The sequence below is a fragment of the Pygoscelis adeliae genome, unplaced genomic scaffold (genome assembly GCF_000699105.1).
Source record: "Pygoscelis adeliae isolate BGI_AS28 unplaced genomic scaffold, ASM69910v1 Scaffold62, whole genome shotgun sequence".
NCBI lineage: Eukaryota > Metazoa > Chordata > Aves > Sphenisciformes > Spheniscidae > Pygoscelis > Pygoscelis adeliae.
Genome location: NW_008824401.1, coordinates 4,044,455 through 4,062,441, shown reverse-complemented (window position 1 = coordinate 4,062,441; position 17,987 = coordinate 4,044,455). Strand labels below are relative to the sequence as shown.

At 38.1% G+C, this 17,987-nt stretch overlaps 1 protein-coding gene across 1 annotated transcript in view; it reads right to left on the bottom strand.

Moving 5' to 3' along the window:
• Window positions 1-17,987, bottom strand: part of LOC103913785 (neural-cadherin-like) — a 50,643-nt gene that overhangs the window by 6,374 nt on the left and 26,282 nt on the right. Inside the window, exons 18-25 of the mRNA XM_009320331.1 lie at window positions 17,289-17,382; window positions 15,913-16,109; window positions 15,468-15,697; window positions 12,027-12,304; window positions 10,956-11,170; window positions 9,825-9,947; window positions 9,305-9,349; window positions 7,088-7,095 (exon numbers count right to left, since the gene is read on the bottom strand). Coding sequence (XP_009318606.1) covers window positions 7,088-7,095; window positions 9,305-9,349; window positions 9,825-9,947; window positions 10,956-11,170; window positions 12,027-12,304; window positions 15,468-15,697; window positions 15,913-16,109; window positions 17,289-17,382 — 1,190 coding nt within the window. The remainder of the gene's footprint in view (window positions 1-7,087; window positions 7,096-9,304; window positions 9,350-9,824; window positions 9,948-10,955; window positions 11,171-12,026; window positions 12,305-15,467; window positions 15,698-15,912; window positions 16,110-17,288; window positions 17,383-17,987) is intronic.

The window sequence follows — 17,987 nt, the reverse complement described above, 5'->3', positions numbered from 1 at the left end:
GATGAGATGACGACTATTCAGGACAAGATGGATAAATGAGTTCACCAAAGGTAATACAAGATATAGTTGCCGTAACTACCTAACAGCGCCAAAAAGCAAATGCAGATGGCAAACATGGAACTAAAGCTCAGGCCTGTATCCTTGTGAAAGATCGCCAGTGTGATTTCACAGTTACGTCCAGTATAGCCATCAGGGCAGTGACATTGGAACTTGGTTGGTGACTGTGAGATGCAGGTACCGTAGTTACAGGGCCTTTTAGCACATGCAGTGTAGACACACTGTCTACCAGTGGCATTCTCCATGATCATGTGTCCCGGAGGGCAACTGAAAAGATGAAGGCAAAATGACACCATTAAGCTTTGACAAAAGTAGGTGTGAAAGACAGCATTTAAGACTTTAAAACAGCCTTTGAGGACACTCTATATACAGTTTCTGAAGTAGCTACTAGAAGTAAGTTACTTAGAATAATTACAGGATTGTAGTCTTTTCTAAAGCACTCATAGAATCATAGAATCATTTAGGTTGGAAAAGACCTTTAAGATCATCAAGTCCAACCGTTAACCTAGCACTGCCAAGTCCACCACTGAACCATGTCCCTAAACACCACATCTACACGTCTTTTAAATACCTCCAGGGATGGGGACTCAACCACTTCCCTGGGCAGCCTGTTCCAGTGCTTGACAACCCTTTCGGTGAAGAAATTTTTCTTAATATCCAAACTAAACCTCCCCTGGTGCAACTTGAGGCCATTTCCCCTTGTCCTATCACTTGTTACTTGGGAGAAGAGACCGACACCCGCCTCGCTACAACCTCCTTTCAGGTACTTGTAGAGTGCGAGAAGGTCTCCCCTGAGCCTCCTTTCCTCCAGGCTAAAGAACCCCAGTTCCCTCAACCGCTCCTCATAAGAGTTGTGCTCTAGACCCTTCACCAGCTTTGTGGTGAACAATGAGCTCCACAACTTTAAACCCTTACATCTGGGGCTTTCAGAACTCAGGTAGATCCACTGGCTTCTGCAAGATTACCCATGTGAAAAATAGCTTGGATTAGGGTTTGCAGGTCTGTCTAGGCAGGACAAGCTATGCTATGTTCTTTGTGTTTCCATCACAGTGAATTTCCAGAAAAAAAATACATCTCTAGAAAACTCCATTTGTGTGGACAGTGGCAGTCAGTAATGCTTAAAGTGTACGTTTTCACAGCACAACTAACTTGAATTGGTGTTGTCCTAACCTCAGCCCCAGCCACACATAAGAACTCTGAGCTTAATGATGCGGTGCTTCTAACGCAACTTGAGTGGCCTGTAAGGGAACAGAGGTCACAGCTTAAGACAGTATAAGAAGTCAAACACTGACAAAAGAGAGCACATCTACATTGCACAGCATGAGCTTCACAAGACAGCTAGCCATGCTAGTGTTCCACTCCACTCAAGCTAACATTCCCCCTTTTCCTGATTTTCAGGGTTTACAAACATTCTGGATTTGCTGCTATTCTTTAAACATTTTCAATTAAGATGGGCAGCTGAAACTGTTACAGAATCAATGGAGATACACCGATTATACATCAGCTAAGGGTAGTACCTAAAAGGACAGTGTTCTCTGAGTAACCTGATGCCTATGCAGGCATCTAGCTTAGTGTTTCACTGTGGTTCAACTGATTTGATGAGATTGCCAGTGGCAGCCTTTAAGTTGCACACTTCTTCAGCACCCACCCTTTCCCACCTGAATCTGGAGGGTTTTGTGCTTTTATTTCCACCAATTACCTGCATTCATGCATCATCCACAAATCAATACAAATAAATTCCTGGTGACAAGGGTTATTCCTACAAGCCTCCGAAGAACAGCCTTCTTTGATGCCTTCGGCACTTAATACTGACACCAGCTCCTTCACGTGAGTATCCAGAGGGATTCTGTAGTTATTAAATCTGACATCCTTCATACATCCTGAGGCAAGGCACAAAGAGACTATTTTAAAAGCCGTTCAGCAAGAACGATTTGAAGCAGCTGTAAGATTTGGCAGTTTATGTTTAACAAAGGACCCAGGCTACCAAAGTTCAAATCTAGGACTGAATTTACCCAAACTTTCATAGCACCATTCTCTGTTTTTTGACTGAATTTATTAAGTTTTGATCAAGATCCCCAGTGTTTTCCACAAGAACCAAGCACTGCTGCAGGCCCCTATCTGCTTGTGTTCAAGGCAGCAGAACACGTACTCCTTCACTGTGTTTTCAATAGAAAAGTCCAAATATTGTGGAAAATCTCTTATACATGGGAATTCTGTTACATTCTTCAATGTGTACCAGTACAAATTGTGTTTGGTTGATCTTAATTCTGGTTTACAGCTTAACTTTATAGAAGAGCAAACCACAAATAACGGTGAAACAGCCTTGGGTCACTGATAGAAATGTACTGAAGATGTGTGGCATTAATTTCATATGCACAAGATGCCTCAGCATAAAAGCATATACCTTGATGGATTAAGTACATTTTATAACTTCAAAGCCCGTAAAGTTTCAGCTGCTTAACAGCAACATTAATTGTCCTAATTAAAATGATCTTCATGTAACCATTTGACTTCTTTAATCTACTTACTTAAAAACAAATACTATTACTCCAATAAATAAAAATTCAAAATACAAACCCCTAGTATTCAGAATCCCTAGTTCTCAGCATAAACTTTAGTTATTGGAATACTTCTAGTGAAACAATGGAAAGCAATCTTTTTCTAAATAATTTGAGATACACTCATGGTGTAAGTTGTTATTCTATCTAATGCGTATATATTTCATACGTTTTCTCCTCATACTTTTGTGTTACTCACTGAAATACTTTTATCTGGTGAAAACATTACCACCTTGTTTCAAATGGATTTACTAGAATCTGGTTAAAGAGGTGTATTATTATTATTATCATATTATTATTATTATAATTTTATTTCAATTATTAAACTGTTTTTACCTCAACCCACGAGTTTTTCTCACTTGTGCTTTTCCAATTCTCTCCCCCATCCCACTGGGCGGGGGGGAGTGAGCGAGCGGCTGGGTGGTGCTTAGTTGCCGACTGAGGTTAAACCACGACAAAGGCATGGGAGAGAGAGGTGATAGACAGATACACCAGGCGCATTTAACCAAGTAATGGTGTGTGTCTTCCTTGTCAATATAAAAGATGTGCTGCGTAACTGTGCATTAACTTATACTGTGATTTTAGGCGAAGGGTGAGCTGCCAACTAAGGACAGAGTAAAAAGCTGTTATGGATTATCTTAACGTTACATTTCTCTATATTTCTCTCTCCTTTGTGTAACTATTCAATTTCCAGGCTGAAAACTGATTTGTTTTTTTTAACAAACATCATGCCTTCGTCTGCTCAGTTGCTAAAAATTTAAACTGTTAGCTCTAATTTGATAAACCATTTCTCATTTTAGTTAATGCTTCAACTGATTGACTGTAAAATCCAATAATACAAAGGTAGTGCATAAAGGTAATAAACCAGAGTTTGTTGTGTGCTGTGCAATGCCCATATAAAATGGAAATATTCCTTTCAGCATAGGGACAGTTGTATTTGGCAGGGAAGGGCAGCTGCCAAATGGACTGGATAGAACCATGCAATGAACCAGTTCTGTGTATCTAATGTAATAAGCCATCCAGAGCCCACCTGGGAGAAGCTTGTGGATCTCCAGTTACAAATACTCTACATACAGTTGTGTGAAGAGGTTACCATCTTTGTTCCAAGTCCAGTAGCTAACAGTATTTGCACATAATTCCCTGCTGTACCTTTTTCCTAGTCAGAACAGTTTATTTGCTCCTTTTGCGAAGTGTCATGCAAGAAATCTGTTTACTGTGGGCTCTATATAAACAAGAAAGCTTCTCACAATATGCCCATGTAGTACCAATAAACCTTCATTTTTACAGGTCCATATTCCAAACAGTGAGATCAAGAATTCCTCACCTTGAAAACTCTTGTTCTGATTGAACGGGTAGGTGTTTCCAAGGACCAAGCTGCTGGGGTCAATCACAATCTCTTTGTATACTCCTGCTGCTTTCAGAATTTCTCTCTTCCCACCTCCTTCATAAAGGCGAAGCGTAAATTCATTTTCATTTCTCTCCAGTGTGATATGATGCCATTCACCATTATCAATGTGGTAGGAGGGAAGGCTTACAGAATAGTCTCCATCACCCAGATTATACGAGACCACTAAGAATCCCCGAACAACCTTGTGGATAATTAACAAAGTAGTAAGAAAGAAAAGTCATCACCTGACATTTTGTATTGACATGTAACTGTCACATTACTTGAACTAAGACTTGTATGCAATCATCAATCTCAAAGCATTTGTTTAAATTTAGGGTATGTTTGCACTGCACATACAGCGTAATATAAAGATACTTCAGGTGCTACTGAACTTGACAACCTAAATACTGGTAGCGGTGTACTCACAGTACTATGTAATTCACTCCGAGTAATTTTATCCTGCTTCTCTCTTCGACAAATTTACGGAGTTCTTCGAACAGTTGAGAATCTGGTGCATCACTTCTACACTAACAGCTCAAACCAATTTAGCTGAAGAGGTGACTCATTTCAGTGGTATGTATAAAATGAACAGGTTGTCATTTTGAGAGCGACATGATTAGAACTGCTACAGGCACCTTTCTTGTCAGGGTCTGAACTATGCAGCATCGGCCACTCGTGACCACAGCTGAATAGGACACCAGGGTAGACACACTATTCATCCTATTCTGCATAGCAAACTATACTTCACTGTAACTGGCAATAAATTCATTCGAAATCCAATGGGATACCATGGTTGTGCAGTCAATATCTTAAGTGAAGGATCAGATCTGTAAGTGTCCATAAAACAAAATTCCAAAGTTTTTGTGCTTAGGGTTTTTGTGCATAAGGGTTTCGGTTCTATTTCCAACTCTTAAGCTAATGTTTCTCTGGGCTAACTCTTCACGGGCACTGATTTAACTTTACGCTACTACTGTCTGGGATGCCTTGCTCACCTGCAGGGTGATGTGCTCATCCTTATTTCGAGACAACATGCTCGTGATGACACTGTCAGGCTGCCGTGTCCTAATCATGGCTTCAAAGAGCGTCCTACGGGCAGGCACACTGACGGGGAGCTGATAGCGAATGTGACTTCCTGGCCCAAATGTATATTCTTTGGCAACTAAAACAACAGGATAAAGACCTTTAAACCATTTTGTAGGGAGAGGGAAATATTATTGTTCCATTATTTTCATAATAAGAGTTGAAAGTAAAAAAAAAAATTGTACTGCACAGCATGGATCCATGAGACATAGCTTGTCTTTTGGGACATGTCCCTTTATCTATTTCCACAACTTCCCCAGTCACTCTCCCATTTCATCTTCCTCTGTAAAGAGGTGATCTCCCTCCTGACTTGATCCTGCTAATGCTTCTCCTTACAATGCTCACACAGGATGACAGCAGGAAAGCAGAAGCTCTGATCAAGACAAAAGAAGAGACTGCAGACAAAATATTAAGTACCACAACCAATTTTCACAACCTGCTGTTTTATAGTTGTCTTTTTGCTGCAAACTTTGGCTCCATGAGGGCTAGAGAAAAGATCCTACTATACCAAAAGCACAGATCTTTAAGCCAATAGAGTCTCTTCCAGACACTAACAGAACAGTAATTTCTAGTTCCAGTTGTGTAGTTCTAATTCTGCACAGTAAGTGGTACTGGCACACTCACATTTAAGTTTTAGGTCATTAGATATTTCTGAAAGTGTAAACAGATGCAAATTCAAACAATTGTGATGAGAACAAATTATTTTGTTCACAATTCTTTTGTGATGCAGTCTCCATTATACAGTTATTGCACAAACACCCTCAGGACTAAAGAAATTATCTGATACTGAGAAGGTAATTTCTGAAAGGGAATTAGAAAAGAAATTGTTAAAAATCACAGGCAACTACACTGAAACACGGCTTTATACAATGTAAACATCAGAAACCACCTCAGCAATCAATACCTGCAAACATTTTGAGTTTTCTGTATCGTAGAATTTACCAGCCTATCAATAATGTAACAGAAAAACAAACTTCACCTTTATCACATCGATAGCCGTAGTAACCCGGCAAACAATGACAAGCGAATGATCCCCAGTCTCCAAGACACCTCCCATGAATACCACAGGAAGAAGACCCCATGGTCTCACAGCTCCCATCTGTCAGTGTGCAGCCAGGGAAGCTATTCAGGGACTCTGCAGGAGACTGAAGGTCGTATACCTTCAAGAGAAAATTGTGTAACACCGAAATATTATTTAATAAACACTTATACTTCATTCTTAAACAGAAATAGCTATACCACACAACAGTCTGTTCTTCGTCTGCATTGCTTAAGATGCTAAGTTTGCTTTTTGACGTTCAGATTTTCAACTTATTTTATCAAGACTGTATTTTGCCTTTGAATAAACTCAACTGACTATGAAAGCAAAAAACCCCTAATATTTCCTAACAAAGCAGACAGCTGGCCTAAATATACCATTATACAATTGCCATTCAGAAGTTCCCTGAATGCACAAAAAAGCTTGGAAGACAGCTGCATGAAGTAAGGGATAAACAAAGGCACAGTTTCTGGCTCACAAATACATCTGTTTCCAATTGAGAAATAACTTTTCAAGGTAGCTATTCTAATTATGACAAAAAAAATCCAGAGTTTTCTTGTATTTTACACTGACACATATGAGCATTGAATAGATTAATGGAAGCAAAAGTTTCAGGTATAATACAAATCTCCCCAAAATTTAATGAAGTTTACTTCTTTGCTAAAGCAAAATGTTACACTTCTCTCACCTGAGTATCCAAGATGAAATTGCGCAAACAACCAGAAAAGTGTTTGTGTAGCAACTGTGGGTAGGAATATGGTAAAGATTCTTTTACACCACCCAGCTGTAGAACATGGTTCACATTCAAATACCTTTAAAAATCATATGAATAATAAAAATAGATGTGAATTTACCTTCAAACATCGGCATTATATAATAATAAGACAGATAAATAAACATCTATACTGCATTTCCAAATAATAGAGGCTTTATAAAATAACAAAAGAATGCAACTATTTTATCCACTTCTTTCTCTGAAATACAGTCAGTCAGTAAGCAGAAGCTGGCCCTTTAAAATAAAGGGTAATTTATTTTTTTTAACATGACTGTGAAGCCTATTGGGAGTTTAACTGTGCGACACTATTATAATTCAGGTATGTTTGTGTTCAAGTCAGGAACAGCTGTGATATTCTAGACACCATATTCTCCTTCAAGTGCTTCTGTGTGTGCACATTCATCCTATACTGTAGCAATATTACAACAAAAACTGTTTTGTGTATGATAAAGGCCAGAAACCTAAAAGTTGAGTCATCGTGGTCTAAAAGGTACAGTACACATGTCCAGGCTCTGAGCTAATAACTCGGGGAGGAGACATTGCAATTTTTTGTTTTCATTTCTTCTTATATTTTTCCCTTTTTTGTGAGCTCCTTTCGTGACCAGGAGGGCTCCGTGCATCTGCTGACAAGGCTTAATCCCATTGCTAATCAGCACACTTGCTGGGACTATCTATTCCACAGCTCAAGCATCTTTATTAGTATAAAGGTTTCCCTAAAATATAACCTGAATATTCTTCACTGTAACTTAAGGCCCTCTACAGAAAAGATTATCTAAATCCTTTTTGTAGTATTCTTTTACATACACTGAGACTTACCAGATCTCTCCTCAGTTTTCCCTTCTTTCAGTTAAGTGACCTCAATTCCTTCATTCTTGATAGGTCTTATTCTCAAGGCAAGCTGATTACAGTCATTGCTCTTCTCTGGACTATACCCAGTTGGTACACATCTATCCTGCACTGTGGTGCACAAACTGGACCCAGGACTCCAGCTGAGGCCCAACAGTGCTAACCAGAGTGGAAGAATTACCTTCCATATCTTAGAGATCTACACATGTTGAGGAATTACTGTGTAGTGCTTGTCTTTTTCATGTTAATGTGGCATTGCTGACTCACTTTCCGACTACCATCCATCTTTTACTGATATTTAGCGGTTGTTCCCTTCTCTGTATTTGTGAGGCTGGTTATTTCTGCCTACATGCATTACTTGGCCCTTTGTCGTAGTGGAAAACTACAGTATATTGCCAGGTCCTATTTTCAGTTTTCTGAGATAATTTTTAATTCCAAGACATGCCCTCTAACACACCGGTCATTCCTCCCAGCTTGGTGTCATCAGCAAGGGCAATAAGCATCAGTACAAAGGATTGAATTATACTGAATCCAAACGCTTGTAGAATGCAGCTGAACACATCCTTCTGCTTTGAAGGTAGTAATTGCTTTTTGAATAAGATTTTCCAACTTTTTCAGTTTTAACTGAGGATAAGGGCTGACCCAATAGTACAAGCAATTTAAACCACCAGAGTCATTATCGCACCTTGGCTGTATTACTTTGCTGGAAAACAAACACAGGTGGATTGTATATCTCAATATGAGATGCTGCAGCCCATAATCAGGCACGCCAGCACCAGCCTACTTGATTCAGCACTTTATGCAAGTACACCAGGCTGTGAAGTCAACGGCCGAGGTATGGATACATGCGCATTTCCTCTGACTCGGCTATGAAGGCAGTAACCTTGATGCGTTAGTCTGCCTTAGTACGTTTGCCAACGGTTGTCAGTAGAAGCCCTCAGACTTATACCAATCAGATAGTAAGATTGGTTGAGGATCCAGAGTTATTGCCATTAAAAAGTCAACTGGCCTAATTTTGTGAGGTCTTCAAGAGCAGTGACTTGATAAATAAAATGAGAGGAATCCTGTGGGTAAGGGATGGTACACAGTACCCACAAAAGCTCCAGTAGTAGCCACATAGTGTTCTGGGGTTGTCATTTAGTATTGCAACACTACTCGGAGGAAGACTGGTTCCTTAGAATTTGTTTAGTGCTTTAAGGTCCAAGACTCGGCCCAGGAGGTCTTAGAGAAAAGCAAATTGCTTTTATGGTCCTAGTCATTAACAACTTTGCTTCAATTTGATAGGTAAAATGTTCAAAGGCCTTAGAACAAACTGTCTTTCAGTGAATCTCCAGAAATGTACCTTGCTCTTCGTGGAACAGACCCAAAGGCTTCACAATTTGTACGATCTTCAGTGGACAGCCATTTGCCTACTCCTTCTATCTCCGAAACAACAGCTGCACTGCAATGATCCAAAGTGAATCGAACATCCTACACCAAAACACAGGATTACTGAATTAAGAATTTCTGTAAAATTCAATAAACAAGTTATATCAAATTTTCATCTTTTTCTTTTTGCATACCATCAAGCAAAAAGGGCTGGGGTTTTTTCCTGCTCTGTTTTCCATCTTGCAATAAACAGTAACGGAAACATGGAACCATTTAACAAAGAAGGCGTGTAACTCTGCATTTAATTTATGCTTCTGAGTAGTTTAACCACTTTCACAAAAACTGTAACTGCATTTGCAAATAAATAATTATCTGCTTTTTGTGCGTAGGTAATTGATTTCAGTGTCCAAATGTGTACACTGAATGTGCAAATTACAGCTAAGCCTTTATGCACATTCCATATGCGTTGCAGAGCTTAAAAAACAGGAAAAAGATTCCTCTGATCCCAGAATATAGATTACAACATAGGTAAATTTGGAATTGACAATGCTGTCTTCCCAAAATTCGTATTATTCATCGAATCTACAAGCACAGTTAGAATAACACATGTAATTACACAGTTTGTTTTTTCTACCCTCCTGTTTCTGCACAGGCAAATGCTACTGGAAATACAAACATCCTGATGTGGAAAAAAAATCAAATAACTGACCTGACCACTGGTTCTGACTTCTAGTTGATGCCATTTTTTGTCTGCTACATTCAGGTGACTTGGAAACTGCAGCATCACAAAACCTGAGCCATGGCTCATCTTCAGCACAGGAATACCACCGGAGAGTTCTAATACAACACGAAAAAGAAATTAATTTCAGCTATGAGAATCTTTCAATTTTGGATATTTTAGCAGTTAGTGCATGTATTAATTTAACAGTTATTGCTAGTCACATAAAGCGGGGTTCACTATAGAAATAACTAGAATTATATTCGATGACTTCTGTTATGCAGAAATACTCATTGAATATAGTATTTATTTTTACACTTTAGACTGTGCCACTTCTTTGTCAAAACACTGGAACTAATTCCTGATAAACAATCTGCGATTTTATAATGCTCTAAAACAATTAACACATGCGGGTTTTACTCCTTCCCGTCTTCTACTCAAATTTACAAGTAACTGCAAAACAAAGGAAAAAGAGGTTAATGATTAACACTGTCCAACAACTTCACCTTTCAATTAATTGGGAAGACATAAAATACCAACCGTACTGTGCATCTTGTATATTAATTCACAAAAACTAAGCAGTAGTAACCTTTTAAATATGTGTCAACATAAAGCAATGAGTTCTACTTGTGTATAAATTTTCCTACAGTGGCATGCTGCGGCTGGATTCATCCATCAAATCATTGCCTGTTTAAAAAAAAGTGTAAAAATGCCCCAAGACTGAAAGCAGTTTAAGTGGATTTTTTTTTCTCACCAAACTAGATAAGAATGACATGCAACTAAGACCGCATTAATCATGTAATACCTATCTTCAAAGTACCTAAATTCTTTTATAGCACTACAGTTTTCCTAGGGGCATTATTTTTTTATATGTATCAATCTGTCTATTTTGCTTTCCCCTTGATTTCTACAACTCTGCGATGGACCTAAAGCCATAGGTGCAGGCTACAAAAATAGACATCAAAGAAGAAAGACCTATTAGGGAATGTTTCAAAATATTTTCAAACGAGAAAACAAATTATTTCATAAGATGGAAAGACAGAATTCATACTCTAACTACTACACTGTTCACAGGCAACCCGTTCCCAAAAGACATTTAATTTTTTCACACACTTTTGCAGAAGTACCTATTGCAATGAAGTTTTCTGTACTCCCAGGTTCTGGATTTGATAAAGGACCACTGTATAGTAAAAGCCCATCTGGAACCACAGTAATAAACTCTAGAGAGAGTGAGCTTTCAAAACAAGGCCTGATGGGACGAAACCATGCATAACCATTTCCATGGAAACTGTGCTTAGTCTGCTGGCAGTCTGGTCCATGAAACGAAGCAGGACAAAGACATCTGAAAGAGCACAAACAAAAAATAGTCAAAATTCCCCAATGTTCAACTTTTTTTTTGGTTTTATATACACCAAATATAGCACTTAAGTCACAGCAAAAAAACAGCAGTGAAACAACAAAGATTTTATCAGAGTCTCAGGGGTGCTTGGCAGTTATTAAAATATTTTAAGAGTACTAAGTGTATTTATCCACTATACTATCTCCATCAAAAAAAAAAGTATTTTTGAGGCCATGTTTTTGAGAACGATGAATTATTTCACTAAATAAGTAACACAGAACACCAAACATCAATTGGTCAGTTTACTACAGAGAAAACTCAGGGAGGTTAATTCCTAGCTAGAATAAACCAGTATAATTTCACTAAAGGAATACTGGTGCATGCCAGTGATGCTACAATACAGCAAGTTTCCTATCTAGTATTTTCTAAACTCCTTATTACCCATTGTTTGAACTACATTTCACTCCCCCTACATCTCTGCTGCTACCACTGGTATTCACTTTTATCATTACTCTTCTGGAAAAGAAAAAGAAAAAAAAAACAGAGCACACTTCCCATTCCTTCATACTGAACTAGGTGCTCTTAAAAAATGACATGTGTTAATTATACCACCGTTTTTGCCCCAGGGTTTTCTTTCTTACTCACACACTATTTCCACTGCTTTCAGGACTACAGCACCATTATTGGGCCATTAGTGAAGACTGTTGTCATTAGATTTACACTCCAGCGCACTCATGGGGTTTTTTTGTTTCTCCTTCAGTCAGAAGTACATTTATGATTTTTTTTTAGACCTTGTAAGCACCACTCGACACTTTAAAAACAGAAGAAAAAAGAGAATCTGCAATACAACTTTCCTCACCTGTAACCATTCAAAGTGTCAATACACATTCCACCATTGAGACAAGGGCTTTGAGAGTAGGAGGAACAAGACCGATGAACTCTGTCCCTAGCTGAACAGGTGCAGACCGCATTGATGGTGGTTGTTACCGAGACAAATGACAGGCTTCCAGTATCCATCACTGTTGGGATGTCACTCACGGTGAGGTCGTTTGTACAACTGTTGCCCTCACTACAATTTGCACTCCTACATTCATCTACATCGATCTGTGAAATGTTCAATTGTAAAGCTGACTGGATCTAAGAGAAAATACAGTTTAACACATCACCAGCCTCTTCCTAATGAATGCTTTTATTTACTTTTACTTACTTTCTTGAGTATTAATTAGTAACATCCTTGACTATGCAGGCAAACAAAATGATTTAACAAATACAGGAAAATTTCAAAAAATTACAGTAGCAGTATTTCCTAAAAACTTAATCATTGACACGATTGACTGTGAACATGTTAAATCTGTACTGGTCTACTAACATTATTTCTGAGGACCAAAGCTTCGAGAGCAGTGATACTCCACCTTCCAAGCTGTGCTGTCTGCATCACACTTCTCTGCACCCTGATAGCAACAGGCATGTTTTAGGTCAAGCCAGGATAAAAATTCTTCTTCATGAGTTATACCCAGATATTATTTCTTACGTTCTCTCACACGTAAGGATACAGACACAGGAAAATGCAGGGCTGAGCTGCATTCAATAATAATGTCCACAGACAGTGGCCTGACAAGACCACTTCGTAGCAATTAGAATTCAGCCTACTGATTTGTGCCCCATAAACTTACATTTAATGTCAAACTGTCTGAAACAAAATGCAGTCAACTCAGCATACTGGATACTATATTCTGTTCTATGTTAACCTTTGCTAGTTCATTGTTTTTATCATTAATTGAGGTTGCACCTGAAAGCTCAAATACCCAAAGAGAAGAGCCTCACTGTATATATAGGTCTTGTAAGGTAGTAATAGTGTCTCCGCAGTTAGCAATTTCTAATCCAAACAGATCAAAGAACGAGCAGAAAGCACAAAGAAGGGAAGCAAGCTGTTCACCATAAACCTGAGGCCAGTAACAGGGCTGCCATTATTTCAGACCTTCTGTATTTCAGCCAGTAGCCTACGCACTGGATTAAGTTATCACTAAGTTTGTTCTCTGGCACAACAGATTTCTTCCTTCTGCTTGTTTGGGGATTTTGCACAGGTGCCTATAAAGCTTCAGATTTTGATTTGTATCTGGTGATTCGAATACATTAAAATGACGTGTATTTAGTGCCCAAACCTGAATACAAGAGAGCACTACTCTCACAGTCGTATACACTGAGGTATAAAAATGTAAAACTACCAACATGAGATCAGGCTTAGACACTCTTTTTTTATACATTTAATAGGTATTTTTTCAAATGATAACATGTATGACAAATATTTTAAAAATAAGCTTTGAAGAGACCAAAACACAAAAAAAAATAGAAGTGCTTTAGTATTTATGTAACTTGTGTAGTCATCTCAATTCACCACTGTAAGAACTTTGACCTTTATAATCAATTGTTAGTATATCCTCAAACGTCCTAACATGTATTGAAAAACATGTCCCCAAAGGCATAAAATATACTTCATAATGACATGATGCATCCTGTCAATGCAGTTTCGTGTCTGCTGCCCACATCTATCACCATTAGTGGAGAGTCTACAATGCACATTTAGACAGCTAGGTAATACTGTTACAGAAAAACATAGTGTATATAAACAACCTTGGCTCCTTTACAATATCAGGATGGATTATTTTTCTGCTAAATAAAAATAGTTGTTGTAAAGCTATATCCCAAGGAGGTAATGCAAACATATTATTTATTTAGCAATTCAATGAATAATTTCAGTGCTAATTACTTATTTTCTACATTTATAGTTAAACACATGTACAAAAACTACTGGAGAAATTCTCCAGCTATGATTGGTTTTCTGTAAACTGTTGGTGACTATTCACTAGAGCTATTCATTAAATATTGAAAGGTGATATATAATCAATACAGACATATTTTTTCATTAAAATATGTGAAGCAATGCCCTTATTACCACTTCAATGAATTTACCTGCCATATATTATGGCACAGAATATTTGAAATCTATGCAATTTTCTATATTATTGTTGCAGTTATTCAATAAATATGCAAAAGAAGCAGTCTTTATGCTTCATGAATACTATCTGTCTCTGGTATTTCCTTCTTGGTCACTCTGAAGAGTCTCATAATCCACCCAACTATTTAAGACACAGTAAAGATGTAGGCAGGTAGTAAGTTAAGATATTCCTGATGTTTGGTCACCAGAATAATGCAGACCCTACCATATTCAAACAAATGGAAAGTGCTGTTTTCTCTTCAGGAAAAATCCTCCGTAAGATGTACCACGTATTAAACTCAAACGTGTCCCCAGAGCCACAAATGACATGTCAGGAAGTGCTGCCTTGTCCAGGGCAAGTTACAAGCCAAGCAGTGGCATCTTGCCTTTGTGCAAGGCAGCAGCTTTAGTGTCTATTCAGCAGCATCTGCAGTACTTCAGCAAAGCCAAAATCTGGAGGACTACAGAAAATAAAAGTGGGGCCAAGACAGAGTGTGTCTGGGTAACTGAGTTAGAGGGCATGCAGGATCTGGTAAGAGAGTAGGACAGTTAGTGAACATCAGGAAATGGAAGAAAACCTCTTACATTCAAAAACTATTTTCACCCTATAACAGTAAAAAACAGTAAAAAAAGTTGGGGGAGGGTGTCACTTCGTATTTAAAGTTGTCCTTGGGTGAGTTAAATACAATCACAAAATTGGTTGTCTCCATCTCACTTATCTGTTCTAACTGTTCTTCTAACCTGCATATTCCTTCCAGCAGGATTTTCTTCTACGGACTACCATCTCTTTGTACAGTAGAATTTCTATTTGGGTGGCATCAAGCCTCTACTGTAAGTGTCTAACAACAAGCTGATGCCTTGGGTATTTCCATCAGCATATGGAACGTCCAAAAAGCTGTCATTTTTCAAGACGTTCTCTATACTACGTACCACTTTGGCTTTTAGGGATTCTTCTGCTTTCATATTCAAAAGTCTGATAGATTACACAATGAAACACTGACTGGAGAAAACACAGTTAACTGTACCATGATGGGAATGGAGAACCATCTTTCTGCAACTAAAAAGTGGTTATATTTATTGAAGCAGAAGTTAATACGACCATATAATAATTGTATGTATGGGACTAAGGAGAAGGGAGAAAGCTTGAATTAAGCACTTGCTTGACAAGTGTTTTTGTTTCAAGTGAAGCAAAAAAACCTTATCTGTAGATCTAGAATATTCTTTCACTGAGGTTTGGGATATATACCTTGCAAACTCAGTACTTGGGTGAACTACATAGATGCATGATAACCCTAGAGAATATACCTCATTTTTAAATGCTGCCATCTGAGCATGCAGTTTCTCAGGTCTGTAATACGCCGAGCCACCATGGACTGCAAATCTTACATCTGTCTGTTTTCCGTCAGTGTTCATCACGCTGAAGACAACGATATCAATAAGCTTAGCAGGTAACATTTTTGCTAGTAATTCCTTGAACTTGTCATATCTCGTTTTGCCATGTTCATCTCTCCTTATGAACTCCTCTGCTGTGACATCTGAGTTTGGGATTCAAAAATAGATAAACATGAAATAGTAGGAGACCACAGGCTAATTTCTCAATTTATTTCTTATTTAACAATATGGAAACATACCAGAAAGTGCCCTACAGTGATAAGTAAATCAAGTATTGATATAATAATACCTACATCACACACAATCATTCAGTTATAGAAGCAGCTCATCTAAACTCTCACCAGCAAATAAAACCAACCTGACAGACGCACAGTGGCTGAGTTTTGTATGGCTTCATTTTCCAGCTCTTTGACATGGATTTGTACTGTAGATATAACATCAGGACAAACTCCATCAGAAACTCTAATTTTTAAGTTGTGTATTCCTTGAGGAGTGTTATCCACCATCATCAAAGAACCAGTCCTCTGATTTAATCTGAAAGACCTAGACGTAAACCTTTGATTAGGAAACCGTAATAAATCGAAATTGAGAACTTACTTATTCATTAACATAATTCAGAAGGCCTTAAACGTTACTATGAAGGTTGTAGGATCAAAACTTATGGGAATTAGCAACCAACATCAGAACAGCACCAGAAACACCTTAATTCAGAAATGACAATCTGCAGAGCTTATAAAAAGACGTTTCTGCACTCCCAAATCCCCAGACTTTCCCAATCCTGAATAAAAGCAGCGTGTAGTTGAACCATGGGGTTCAACATAGTCATCAGGGGCTGGTCTGTGACATAAGTAATAGAAACTGACAAAACCACACAAAGTCATTCCAGATGCTCATTTATCCATCCGGAACAGGATAAAGTCTGTATGAAATCTCTGATATCATCTTCATTTGCCACCTCAAAGGGACAGTAATCAGTAATTATGGAAATATTCCATGACCACTATTATGGAACAGTAACCTGTTAACATGGAAAAAGACCCAGGGGTTGCTGATGGACAGAAAGTGAGTCTTTAATTTTGGGCTACATAAAGCTTTTGAACTATTATTCACAATGGAGACAAAAATTCACATTCGTTTTCACGTCCATTTTCTGTACTTCGAACAGCATACAATCATGCTATACACCAGCTCACTTTATGATATGAACAAATAACGTGTAAGTAGGAATTGAGGATCCAGTTCAACATTTCGATTAACAGAAAAAACTCCACTAATCTAAGAGTCTTGGTTTTCGCACACAATTGTAAATTTAGCCATCAACGGAGATCACCAAATTCCTTTCCACTTTTGATGAAATTATTCCATTCTGCCCTTTTAAATTTGGGATTTGTATTCCATCAACTCTAACATTTGAGGGCAAGTATTAAAAACTCTGCCTATTTTTAAATTAGATCTTACAGAATGCACATTTTTAAATAAATTAATGATGACATCTGACTAAGAATCCACATCATGGTGTGATCCTGCACTCTCTTGGAAAAAATATTTCATGCATTAATTTCTTAATACATAGTTACTCAAGTAAAAAAGAGAAAGAGCATTCAGAAGGTACATTCTTTAATACACTCAATAACCCTGGCTTTATGCCCAACCTGAACACAAAGAAATACATGGCGAGTAAAATAATTACAGAAGCATAAATATTACTCATTTTGACACAAATACAATCCTCACTTGAGCAGTTTTCCTTCAGAGAGAAATGTTTTATTGTCCCAGTCATCTTGATCTGGTGCTAACACTTCCCCAAGCACTGTTGTTGACCATTTTCCTGTTGAGATAAATTATAACACATCTGCATTTAATTTTTGCTTTTCGGTGCACTTTATATTCTGCCACATTAATTACTGCATTTAGTATTTTCAGTATTTCAGATTCCTGCTCAATTTGGTGGTGGTTATGATCCAAGATTCTTAAAATAATGCATAGCCTGCCAGTTCTGGAAAGGTGAGTACACTATGGATGTCACATGAGAGAAGAAAAGCTCAAAACAACACAAAACAACAACAGAATGATACATGAATACAACGCTATATAAAATTCTCCGTCCAAAAAAAAAAAAAAAAAAAAATCACCACATCAGGAGTTAATCCCCAAATGTTTCATTGCTATTCTACTATTTCAAATGCCACACCAGTGGAATCCAGCAAAAAAGGGAAGGCATCTTGTGGGGCGCAGCTGGGAGAGAAGGACGTGACTGAGAAAAGGAAATGGGCAAGAAGCCACCAAGCTGTGCCAGTTCTTGGCCCTTTTTTCAGGCCCCTGTGGGCTGTCACAGAAGAGGAACATCCAAGTAGCTGTTCTAGAATAGCAAAACGAGCAACTCCAGGGAAGGAGACCTTTGAATTCCACAGCCAAGATCCAGCAACATGGGAA